Raw genomic sequence first — 12432 nt, 5'->3', positions numbered from 1 at the left:
GAGTGACCTCTTAATAATGATTGGCTATTAATATTGGTGATGGTGGTGATAGAAACTCAAAAAGAGTGTACATTGCTGTGGTGTGGCTTTGGTCTGGGTGATTGCCAAGGGTCTACTGTGGATAGTCTTGCTCTCCAGTGAGATGCTATCAGGAAATGGAAGAGCTTTTATGGAAAAAGAGCAAGTGGGGATCCTTAGATCCTTAGAGGTTTCTCTTCAGAAGGGAACATGGGACTTCAGCCTCTCTCCCTCTGACTTTCTATTTTGCATTGTGAGTTCCTCCTGACATGCACTCCTAATCTGAGATACCAAGCAACCTCATCAGAGGCCAAACCAATGGGGTAGCCCAAACTTGGACTTCAAGCTTCTAAACTTTTGTGCTAAATCACCCTTTCCTCTTTATAACTTTTTGGGGTATTTTGTCATAGTAATTATAGTACCATGGTTGCTTGATAGAAGGAGGAATGCACTAGACTAAAACTCACTACAATGTGTGAAGTTGGTATGTTTATCTTTATAGAAGCAGACCACTTGCTCAGTGTTCAATGAAAGCTTGTTTGGTAAATGAATGGGTGCGTAGGTGGTGAATGGACATAGTTTATCCCAGTCTCAGTGTAGATGCTAACAACTCTTCTCAAAAAACAAAGCCTCTAAATTCTTTACAGCCTCTGCTTCCCATAGTCACCTTTCTAGTGATTCCACCCAAAGGCCCCAGGTACCATCCCTACCTCCTTGGGATAGCTCCCGAACTCAGCCTGCAGGGCAAGGACCCCCAGTTGCAGCAGTGTCTCATCGTTGCAATACAGTCTCTCTTCTAAAATGTCTCTCCGAAGCTGCAGGTAGAACTGATGCCGTGTCAGGCTGTGCCTAGCAAAGGAACACAGGGATAAAGACAGCCTGGATGCTGAGAGCCAGGAAAGTAACACACAGTCTGAGAAAATGGATACCACCCAGCGGAACCCAGAGAACATAGCCAGAGAGGTTAGTGTGAGTTCGTCCACCCACACCCTGCCTCCTCCTCCTGAAGAGGGCTTCTCAATACCAGACATCCATGAGGATGCAGTTCAAGCTGGTATATAACTGATAAATGCAGTTAGGCAGTGTCTGTAGTAAGCAACAGCAAATAGATGGTGAGCTCACACCAATGCCCTACCCTGGAACTCCCACCCTGAGCTGTGGAGCATGCACAGCAGGGACTTACTGAAAGAGAACTTTGATGTTGGGTGGGCTATGCTTAAAATACAGGGAGCAATTTCTCATTTTGATTAGGGTCTGCCTCTAAAAGACTAGTTTTCCTCTTAATTCTATTACAACAGAATCCCACAAACAGAAATGGACCTTTATATGTAATATGTGATCTATCATCCTCTCTGCCCTGCCTCTGCTACCCACTACCTGCAGTGCCAGCCTGGGTGGGCATAGACCCTTAAATGATCCCAGGAATGGGCTAAGGCACTCACCGGAGCAGCCCGTAGTGACTGGCAAAGAACCTTATCCGCAGAAAGAGTGTGAACGTGTCCACCGAACCTTTCGGGTGCTGCTCTCTCCAGCCTTCTGGGGCAACTTTGCACAATCTAGTGTCCTTGTCCAGAAAAAAGAACTCTTCACCTGAGATGGAAATAGTTTGGAGGAAGAATTAATAGGGAGTGGCCCACCCTCAGACTCATCTCTTCAGCTCTGCCCAGAGAGATAGGGTACAAGCTGCACTGGTGCAGGAGAGCACCCTTCACTATCTGGTAACAGGAACTCTTACGTGGGCTACAGTAGCTGAGAGAAGGAGGCAAGGGAAAATGATCAAACAGACGCAATCACAGCCAGCCACCATAAGCACAGCCTGCAGATCCAACTAACTGCATGTTGAAATGTTTATTTTATATATACCAAATATGTACAGATATTTTCTGTCATTGTCCCCTATACTATATAGTATGGCATACCTTGAATTGGGCATTCTGAGTCTTCTAGAGACACAGGGGCATATACTCAATGCATGCACAAACCACCTTATTTTATTGATGAACTTCTGTGGATTTGGGGATCTGGTGGAGTCCTAGAATCCATTTCCTATGGATGCTGAGTGGTGACTGTATTTACGATGAAGAGCTGCCACATAGAATTTGGTTCCCAGATTCCCAGATGTCATCTTATGACAAATAAATGGAGTATGAAGTCCCTACCACATGCCAGGTCTTTCTCCATCAACTGGACCACTTTGCACCTCCCAGAAACAGACACATTACCTACTAGATGTTTGCATGCTCCTCCCTCTCCTTCCTTGGCCCCTTACCTTGTGTGAGTGAGTGAGTGAGTGAGTGAGTGAGTGAGTGAGTGAGTCTCTCTCCCTCTCTCTCTCTCTCTCTCTGCCATGTAAGGATCCAGCAAGAAGGATTTCCTCTGGGAAACAGAAAGCAGAAAAATGAAATCAGCTGGCACTTTGAATCTTAGACCTCAAGATCCCAACTTCAAGGGGGAAGAGGCTCCTGTTTAAGTTGCCCAGGCATGGCACTTTGCTGTACCAGCCCAAGGTGACCAAGGAAGAGATAAGAGCAATCTCATGAGCAAGCTCAGGACTTCAAGTCCTGCAGAGTTAATCCTCCAGCCCATCTAGATTGAAGCCTACATCAGCCCGAACCACTGAATACTATCTCCATCCTCTGTTCCTTTAAAAGCTGCTCTCAACCAAACTGGGCAACATAGCCCACTTCCAGGATTCCTATAGGTCTACCCTTGCCTGACCCTCCATAGATCACAAGCTATCTGTTCCTGTGCCCCAACCCTCCACCCCCAGTGTATAGCACAGTGGCTTGTCTAGGGTAGGACTCCCACCACAGTTAGAAGGTAGGGCTTTTAAATTAGCAGCCAGCCTTTTTTTGGCCTGGGCAACATGTGTACCTCCAGGTATCTCTAATGGCCATCACCCAGCCCTCCCGCCTCACTGCTGATGGCCATTGCCCCACAACCCCAACATTGCTCCACCCTTGCCACAGAATTTGATTCCCCATACCAAGCTCTCTTTCCTTTAAGCTGGATTTTCTCCAAGGGTAAATGAGTTCCCAGTACAGTCTTTTGGCAAACCCTTCCAAGATGGTCTCTATGCAGATCTGTGATCTCCCCAGGAGGCCCCTCCCTAAGCAGCTCCAGAAGCCCAGGAATCACCCCCATAAGAAGGGGTTATAATCACCACCCTGACTGGAGAGTAAAATGTGGATTCGCCTAGATTTGACTTCTCTGCTCACTTAGTATCTTGAGCATGTATGTGCATATTTATGCATATATGGGAGCAGATGTGTGCATGTGCATGTGGAGGCCAGAGGTCAATCTTTAATGTCGTTACTTGAATACCATCCAGCATTTGTATTGAGGTATAGGGACTCTATATGGCCTGGAACTCCCCAGTTAGGTTTGATTGGCAGACGAGAAAGCCCCCAGGGATCTGCCTATCTCTTCCTCCCTAGCACTGGGATTACAGGGACAAACCATCACACTTAGATTTTTGGTACATGAATCCTGACAATCAAACTCAAGCCAGACACATTGCCTACCAGCTGAGCCATCGCTCACACCCTGGTTTGCACTTACATTTCAAATCAGTCAAGCACAGTACTTTCTGTAGGCTGTCCAGTCAGTGTAGCTCTCACCCCTTATTACCGAAGCTTCTTTGACAGAAGACAGAGCCCATTACAGAAAGCCACTCCTGGCCAAATGCAGGGAACACCTGGCTGTGGGCACTCAACTCCTGTTGCTATGACTACAACCTAAGCCCCATACTCAAAGTTTCAGGAACAAAGTGGGAGGGGGAGTGGAAAGATTGTAAAAGCCAGAAGACCAGGAAGTCTGCTGCAAGATTATGTTTTTCAGATATGACAGGAAAGCTATACCTGTGAAATCTCAACAACATAGCTGCCTGAACAAGCTCTGAATATATGAAGTAAGCTCTGAACAAAGCCAACTGGTATCAGTGTGGATTGGGGCGGGGGGTGGCATCTCAGGAAGCTCTAACCCCAGATGAAAAGCTACAGGCAACTCATGCCTTTTGAGAGAAAGGGAAAATTAGTTTCCCCCAGAGATGAGATCTCTGATTAGTTATCCAGTACCAAGCATCACCTCTGGAAACGTATACATCCAAGCACCATTAAACACTAAACAGGCTCAACAGGTTGCATTTGTGTATGAGCACACGTTGCAAGCCCACCTAACAATAATAATCCATAAGAGGCTGTGAATTTGAAAGCATGGCTGGGGTTGGAGGGGGAAGTGGGAAGGGAGAAGTGATGTTGTAAGTATATTTTAATTAAAATGTTTTTAAAAAATAAAGTTACTATTTCGATCTTTGAATAGCAGACACTAAGGAAGAATACACTGCTTTCTAAAACCACTTTCCTTTGCTTGTCACAAAGTGCAACCTTCATTGGTCATGACCTACATAACACCACAAGTTGGCTGTCCTTCCTGTTTGAAAGTGGGGTTCTTGTGGAAAGGATTTGATGAGACCCCTTCGGAGACAAGGATGCTGCCACCAGCCACACTGTGCCACACTAAGAGACCACAAGCAAATAGACCACTCATGAGAATAAAGACCTGGAAAGAAATATGCAAACCATTCTCTCAGGAAAGATTAACTTGCAATGTTTGGGACCAACGTGCAAAATGCCAGCAGCACCCCAGGTGGTTTAGAAATGTTTTTAATGTTTGCCTGTCTGCATTCAGAGCACGGCGACTTACCAGCCCTGGCCAGCTACCACTCCTCCACCTACCACCATGTTCCAGCCACCACTCCTCAACCTACCACCATGTTTTCATGACAGTGCTCACTGATGCTTCTTATACAGGTACCCAAAGTGGCCCCTATGCTAACCTATGCCAAGGTAAGAAAAGTAAGGTGTCCCAGGATCCAATAGCTTTTCAGGAGGAACTCATTTACCTGAGTTCCCTGGAAGCTCAGGTCACTAGTGTGACCAGGAACCACCTACCTTTCACATAAGCCAAGCCAAAGTAGGTGGTCTCCCCAAGATTGGCAAAGGACATGACAGCCTTGAAGACAGCCCCTGCTGTGGACTCCATGTCACACTTCACCTCCAGACACCGCCCGTTCAGCAAGACTACACAGAGGTCTCTGAGAGCCAAGTACGATTTCCCCTTTTTGGTCTGAAAACAATAACAGTATTGATGCTCACAGTTAAGACGAGGCTTTGAGTCTTTTTTTTTTTTTTTTTTTTTTTTTTTTGAGACAGGGTTTCTCTGTATAGCCCTGGCTGTCCTGGAACTCACTTTGTAGACCAGGCTGGCCTCGAACTCTGAAATCCGCCTGCCTCTGCCTCCCAAGTGCTGGGATTAAAGGCGTGCGCCACCACGCCCGGCTTGAGGCTTTGAGTCTTTAGCTTGGGTGGTCACCAGGCTGTGCGTGTTCCACACAATGCCTCATTTAACTGTCTAACTGCCTATAGGACGAGTGTAGTTTCTCTCCCTATTAGCAGATGAAAACCTGAGACAATGAGGCTTAGAGACAATGAGGGACTTTTCCAGGGTTGCACAGTTGGTTATAGCAGACCTGACCCAAGTCTGGGCTCTCTGAGGGATCTCTGAGGTCGGCAATGTGAGATAAGACTGACCCACATCTCTCCCCTGGCTTTTCTTCAGACTCATCTGTGAGTCATGTACCCCTGACTGAGCCAGGGGAGGCTTTCCTGGAGTTCATCTGCATTGCTCTGAGCTACCAAGATATATCAGCATGGGGGTTGACATAGAAACCTGGGAAAAGAAAGACACTATCCCAGCCTTCCCACAACCCTGCTTCCAGAAGGCCTAGGAGCCAAAAGGCAGCACTGCCAGACAGGCCTGGCCAGACAGGCATCTTGGCTCTAGGAGTATGGAAAATGGGAAGCTTGTCAACCCGAATGCTCAACAATAGCTGAAAACATGGCCCCAGGCTGGACATGAGCCATGAGGGCATGTACTGGGCCGAGCTGGGTAGCACACCCTAATGATAATCTCCATATGTCAGACCCTTTCCCTACAATCTCCCATGCCTCTCTCCTTCCATTCCTATCATCCCAGAGCCACTTTCCTGGGTAAAGGAACATTTTTTTCCTCATCCTTACCTATCATCTTCTACCTTCTCCCACATGTATGTGTCTTCTTGTTTTTTGTTTTTTGTTTTTTTAAAGCACAAATCGCTACCTGCATGCTTTTCTGTTATGCATTTGCCTCTCTCTTTTTTCTCCCAGACTGTAGGCTTCACGTGGAAAGGACTTTGTTTGCCACAGCATGCAGGGCAGGGCCTTGGAGGAGCACCAGCCTATGGGGATGCTCCAAAGCATCTGTGCTGAATGAGATGAAGGCTGAACTGGGCGTGAGGGTGAGAAGGACAGGAAGGCACAAGGAGCTTCTCTCCTGGAGGAGAATGAAAGGCAGGAGTAGGGTAGCCATGCCTGGCAGGTGTCTGCAGGGACAGGACAGCTGCAGGAACGTGGTGTGGATGGAAAGACACCTGTAGGGACAGGACAGATGCAGGAACGTGGTCTGGATGGAAAGGAGAATACTACTCCTACACCGCTTTGAAAAGGCAGCACGAGCAGAGATGGAAGGAAAAGAAGCAGAGAGAGCAGGAGGTTCATGGAGGTGGCACAGAGAGACTGCCAAGATGTCCTCAGAATAGACCCCATTTAAAGCACAGTGAGCCTTGAGTTTGTTCAGCTTGTGGTTTCTTTCCCATCCCACACAGTCTAACCAGTAGTTACCACAATGGATCCAGGCAAATGTAGGGTCACTGGGGCCTCTCCAGCCAACAGGATGAACTCTGGTCTGGAGAACTGAAAAAAAAAAATCCAGACTAATCAAAGGTAGAAGAAGATGGTTCTAGGCTTGGAGCTCATCTCTCTCTGCCTTCTATAGCCCTCTGCCTCCCAGTGACAGCCACCTCCAAGGAAACAGGTCCCAGCAAGACAGAGGAGGCATGGTCAGTGACTTCCACTGTCCATCTCAACAGAGGCCTAAGAGTGAGGTGGAGGAGACTGACAGCATGCTGACCTTCCTGGATGCTTCATTAGGGGCTACTATACAGCCAGTGAGGCAGAGAGGGGAGACTGGATGGTACCTAGCATCGAATGGCCAGGTTCAGGTTTCTGTCAGCTCAGGTCTCTGAACCCCATCCCAGGGTCCCTGTGTCCTGAAACCCCTGTATCTGCCTTCTGTTACAGGTCCCAACTAGGACCATTCCTGACAGTGTCTTCCAGCTCCAGCCCCCTTTGCTCACCTTTCCCTTTCTTTGCAGGAAATTCCTTGGAGAAGATGTTGCTGGCTGCGAGCTTTCTGCTTCTGCCAAGAGCATAGGCTCTGAGCCACACCACGGACTCTCCTCACAGTCACAGGGACCGGCACCTGCAAATGTGCTGGCCAGGGGTGAAGACAGGTGAAATACTTGGTGATGTATCCATTCAGTGACAGACTCAGCTGCCACCTGTGTTATCTCCCATATCATGAGAGGTGACACAGTCTCTTGTGTTGGTGAAGCTGAGACCCTCAGAAGGTAAGGCCACACAGCCACAAGGCAGGGAAATGCAAACACATCTACTTGTCCCCTACCCCAGTATTCTGCCTCTATACCCACCATGACCACAAGGACCCAATTTCCCTAAATAGATCATGACTATAACCTTGATTTGAAAGCTTTAGACATTTAAACTGTTTTGCTGATAAACAGTCATGTACTACCTTCTAGTGCTTCAGTCAATAGCAGACCAACCACATATACAAAAGGGGTCCAATGATACGATGGAGTTGGAAAATTCTTATCAGCCAGAAGGGCTGAACCCATCACATCACAGAGTGCACAGTATGTCACGTACTTGTGGGGACACTGGAGTAACAAACCTGCTCTCCAGGACTGAAGCCTCCTCGGTTGGTTTTCAGTTGGTCCCAGAAGCAGCCAGAGAGGCTGGGAGAACTGGCTGGACCCCACTGAAATCACCAAGCCCCAGATACGAGCTCTGAGTAGCTGTTGCCTGCAGCCACTGTCCCTTGTGGTTGTTGCTATGTAGCAGGCAGGGCGTGCCTAGGGACTAGGGATCACCACTAAACCACCAAGGTTCATATTGTTCCAGCTCTGAGCCTGAATGGGATTCCCAGAAGATGTGGGGTCCCTGACAATACAGTTGCCAGTAGGCCCCATATTCCTTGGCTTCTTCCTAATGTCATTTTCTGAAGAACATCACTAATCATTGGCAAAAAAGCAGGGTATGCAGGCTCGCCAACTGAGCTTGCAGAGCTCGGTGGTGGTAGACTCACCTGTTAACAGAACTGTTGCGACTGTGTGCTGTGGTACTCCAGCATCGCTCCAAGGAACTCTGTGTCTCTGTGCTTCTCTCTGAAACTAACCAGACAGCAGGGTGGCCAGGGGTGGTGCAAGCAAACCACCTAGCTGTATAGGATAAGCAGCCCAGAGTGTGGATACCAGCTATGAGCCCTTGGTGAAACTACTAAATGCCTCTGAGTCTGTGCTCTCAGACTGAAAATGGAAATGAGAGTCAAAGAGTGGGATGGGGGCATTTCTCTCTGCTGGCCAACATCAGATGCAGTGTGACCAGCAGTCCCTGTCACTCCTGCCACACGACATTGTGGATCGTACCCTCAAACTGTGAGCACAAACCAAAGCCCGCCCCCTTCAGACGCACCTCACAGCAACAAGAACGGTAGCTCACGTGTAACTCAGGTTCAGAGAGCCGGAAAGCAGGGAAAGGCGTGCTGAAAGAGTATTGTAAAAGCCAGCTCTTTCAGCCCACCCAAAGTAATAACAACAAAAACTTGTATGAGCTATTTGCTTGTCATTCCGCTTAGAAGGTCATTTTTAGATGACCTTAGAGATGGCTCAGTGGTTAAGAGTTCTTCTGGAGGCCCTGGGTTCAATTTCCAGCACCCACATGGTGATTCACAACCATCTGTAGCTCCAGTCACAGGGGATCTGAAGCCCTCTTCTGGCCTCCACAGGCATCAGGCATGCACATGGTACACGGACAGACATGCAGACAAAAATAAAGTAAAAGCTTTTCCTTGCTTTTCTAACTTGTTCTCATCAATTTGAACAATTGGACTTCAGTTTAAAGACATCATGTAACTAACTCTATTCAACTATTAAAACTTTATTAGGCACAGTGATTCTAGGCCCAGGCCTGAGGCATTTCCTGGGAAAGTGGCTTTGTGTGAGAACTCTCTGTGTATACAGCAGGGATGTCCACACACTCAGGGTAGCAGACAACAGAATGGTCACCTTGAGTACTTTCTGTCCAAACAGGAACACTGGGCCCTTACTCACCTCTCCGAGGCTGCAGAGCATCAGAGGCCGGAGCCCCGGGGCTCTTGCTGTCAGCCTGATGCAGCCTGCTCCTGAGAAAACAGCTTCTGTTCTGCTGCTCACAGGTGTTTTCCTCTACAACTCTCCTCTCCACCTGAGTGAGGATAGAGGGAACCTCAAATCAGCAAGAAGTCAGAAGGCTGCATTTATACCAACATATGCATGTTCCCTGTCAGGTTAACTAGCTCTTTACAGAGTCTGCTAGACAAGTGCTCTAAGGCTGAGACCCTGAATTTTTATATTTAGTTTTCTTTTAGCTAAGTTTTGGCTAATTTAAATTCCAATTGTCACATACAGTTAGCGGCTGCCAAGTGGGAAAGATGGGTTCTATAACTGACCTCGGAGATGGTGCCCAGCACCAAGCCCACCAGTCGACTGATATGGAGACTGGCAGGGGCTGGGTACACAGCCACCTCTTCCTGATGAATCCGGCAGGCTTCTAGAACCGCCTGCAGTGGCCGCCGTCTCCGTGGCTGGTCTTCACACATGGCCAGCAGGAGGGAGTGTACAGGCTCTTGAAGCTGCAGGGGCTGCAGAGCATACACTGGTGAGAAGTGTGGCCGTGGCCATGGCCATGGCTGTGGCCACAAGGAGTGGCCGCTGTGGGGTACTAAAGTCTACATGTCCTGGAGACTCCAGAAAACACATTCCTCACAATTCTAACAAGTTTGCTTCTCCTGGAACAGACATCTGATTTGTCATTGAGTCCGAGCTTGGCCATACCAATATGTATGGTACTTTTACAAGACTATTTTTTCTTTGGCCTCATGTGTGTTTGGCAGAGTTCTAGCAATGGTGACTGTGACTGAGCCCTTTGCTGCTGCTGACTTCATGCAAGCTGCTTTAACTTAAAGGTCTGTTTCCTGTGTACTCTTGTTCCAGGGAGAAGTTGCCATAAGAGAACCAAATAACCAAGGTGAAGCGCGCGCGCGTGTGCGTGCGTGTGTGTGTGTGTGTGTGTGTGTGTGTGTGTGTGTGTGTGTGTGTAAGGAAAAGCTACAGTAGGGCCTGTGACAGAATGACATTGTGGGGCCCCAAAGAACTGGGTCCAAGATGGTGCTGGCAAATCAGTAAGCCAATTACAGGTTTGAAAATCATACATCCATAAGACAAGCCCTGGGGATGTCAGAGAAGCAGCAGGCAGGCGCAGAAGCCAAATTCTGGACTCCATGTTGACTGGTAGATGCTGAAATATATAATCATGGGGTAGAGGGTAGCCAGTGTGTGTGTGTGGGGGGGGAGGGTCTCACCTCAAGCAGGCTGAGTTGTAAATAGTTTTCTGCCTAAGAGATGGGGGGGGGTGAGGAAGAGAGGGAGGGAGAGAGGAAGAGCAGGAGGAGGAAGAGAGGGAGGGAGGAAAAGGGGTGGATTGGTGAGAGGGGAGGGAGGGTCCTGTGGTCAGGTTCAATGATGTCTTAGTTTTTAAAAAGACTCTTATGATGTCAAATGAAAATACACATTCACACATGCATGGGCTATGGACACACGTGCACACGCTCATATGAATGTTTGCATGCACTCGGTGCACGTAATCATCTGTTGAATTGTGCAACATGCTTTACCCCATAAAGCTTCTATTTGGGGGCTTGCCATAGTCAGTAACAAGCTAGTCTGAAGCCTCTCTCAGAGGAAATATTATGGGGTGTGTTCTACCACAATTACTGAGCACAGAACTCTTTTCCCCGGACAGCAGCTCACTTTAGGAAAAGCTGATTCTAAAAGCGTTTGAGAGAATCCATAAGTAATCTTTGTTGTATATGAAATCCTCTAGCTTGCTACTTCCTTTGGGCAGATCAGACAAGTGAATCTTAGGTTTGACTCCCGGTCCCAGCTTGGGTCTGCTTGGAGTGTGGGAGAAGATGCTGAGGTTGTTTACGGACTCAGGGCAATGAGTTGTGCCATTGGCTGGTAATGCCTACATATGGCTTTGGATAGAAGGTGGAGATCTACACTCAATGCCTGTGGTCCAGCACAGGGGAGAGCTACTAAGCTAATCCAGAGAGATGACCTGGTAAGATGTGTTGCATCCTTGTTTACAGACCTGGTTTGGTGGAACACGAAATCCCGCTGACCAGTAGAGAGTCATCCCTAAGGAATAGACGTGCATCTGCCCAAGAGAAAAGCACATGTTAAACATCAGGCACGTGACTCCACAGTCCAGCAGGCCAAGTGCAGCAGTTTCCACAAGCAAGGGGTGGGAATCTGGCGAGCCCGGCACCATCTGCACCTCCTTAGCCTTTGCTTCCGCCCACGCTGCAGGCTAGAAATTTGTTTTCTAGCAGTAACTATGACTCCCAGATTGGTGAAAAATAAGGGAGAACATCTGTTAGGGTACTTCTGGAAAAAAATAAGAACGTTTGCTTTATTGGGGGAATAAAAAGCATATGACTGGACCCACACGTGCCCTGCTGTGATATATGGGGCCACAGCAGCTATTTTGCCACCATGTGGAAATAAGAACCAGGACCAGAATAGAAATTCACATCCTGAATCCTCGTCGATATCCCTGAGCTGCTACCCACACCTAAATCCCTCCTGAAGTAACTAAAGACTAAGTAACTGTGGATCTGGATGTTGTATCTGGGACTTTCTCACTCTCGTAACCAGAGCCAGCTCTGCACTGTGTCATAAGGCCAGTCTTACTACACAGCCTTGCATCTTGTCAGATAATGAATGACCCAGTGTATCAGCCAGAGCTTGGTCAGATTTCTCTGAAGTTCCTTGTTTTTAAAGTGAGCGTTCTGCCCAAACCCTCTAAGGGCAGAGTATAAAAGCATATGGAAATGATTATTATCAGGTAGAGACCTGTTAGAAGCCCTTTGCTTATTAAAATGTATTTTGTCTTCACAACAACCCTCTGAGGCAGGTTTTGAACTGTCCTCATTTTAGATAAATTAAAGCAAAGGGAAGCAAGAGAGTTTGCCTGAATAAGACCCAAACAGGACTGAATCCAAGCCCCAGAGCTGTGGGTTACATAAATGGATGTCCTTTGGTTGATGTCCATTGTCTTGAAGATCGTTTTTTCTCAGGAAAAGATTTGAAGGGTCAGACATGTGTTCCTAACATGGGTGGAACTCTGGAAGAGA

At 47.8% G+C, this 12432-nt stretch overlaps 1 protein-coding gene across 2 annotated transcripts in view; it reads right to left on the bottom strand.

Annotated features, from left to right (window-relative positions):
• Positions 1-12432, bottom strand: part of Frmpd2 (FERM and PDZ domain containing 2) — a 101379-nt gene that overhangs the window by 60842 nt on the left and 28105 nt on the right. For both annotated transcript variants that reach the window (XM_085828920.1, XM_085828921.1), the window contains exons 4-12: positions 11388-11453; positions 9685-9876; positions 9308-9440; positions 8284-8368; positions 7253-7388; positions 6738-6809; positions 4971-5145; positions 1461-1608; positions 729-867 (exon numbers count right to left, since the gene is read on the bottom strand). In XM_085828920.1, the coding sequence (XP_085685046.1) occupies positions 729-867; positions 1461-1608; positions 4971-5145; positions 6738-6809; positions 7253-7388; positions 8284-8368; positions 9308-9440; positions 9685-9876; positions 11388-11453 (1146 nt within the window). The remainder of the gene's footprint in view (positions 1-728; positions 868-1460; positions 1609-4970; positions 5146-6737; positions 6810-7252; positions 7389-8283; positions 8369-9307; positions 9441-9684; positions 9877-11387; positions 11454-12432) is intronic.

This window comes from Mus caroli, unplaced genomic scaffold (assembly GCF_978045245.1).
Source record: "Mus caroli unplaced genomic scaffold, Mus_caroli_1 scaffold_12, whole genome shotgun sequence".
In the NCBI taxonomy this organism is placed as follows: Eukaryota; Metazoa; Chordata; class Mammalia; order Rodentia; family Muridae; genus Mus; species Mus caroli.
This window is presented reverse-complemented; position numbering and strand designations above follow the sequence as displayed.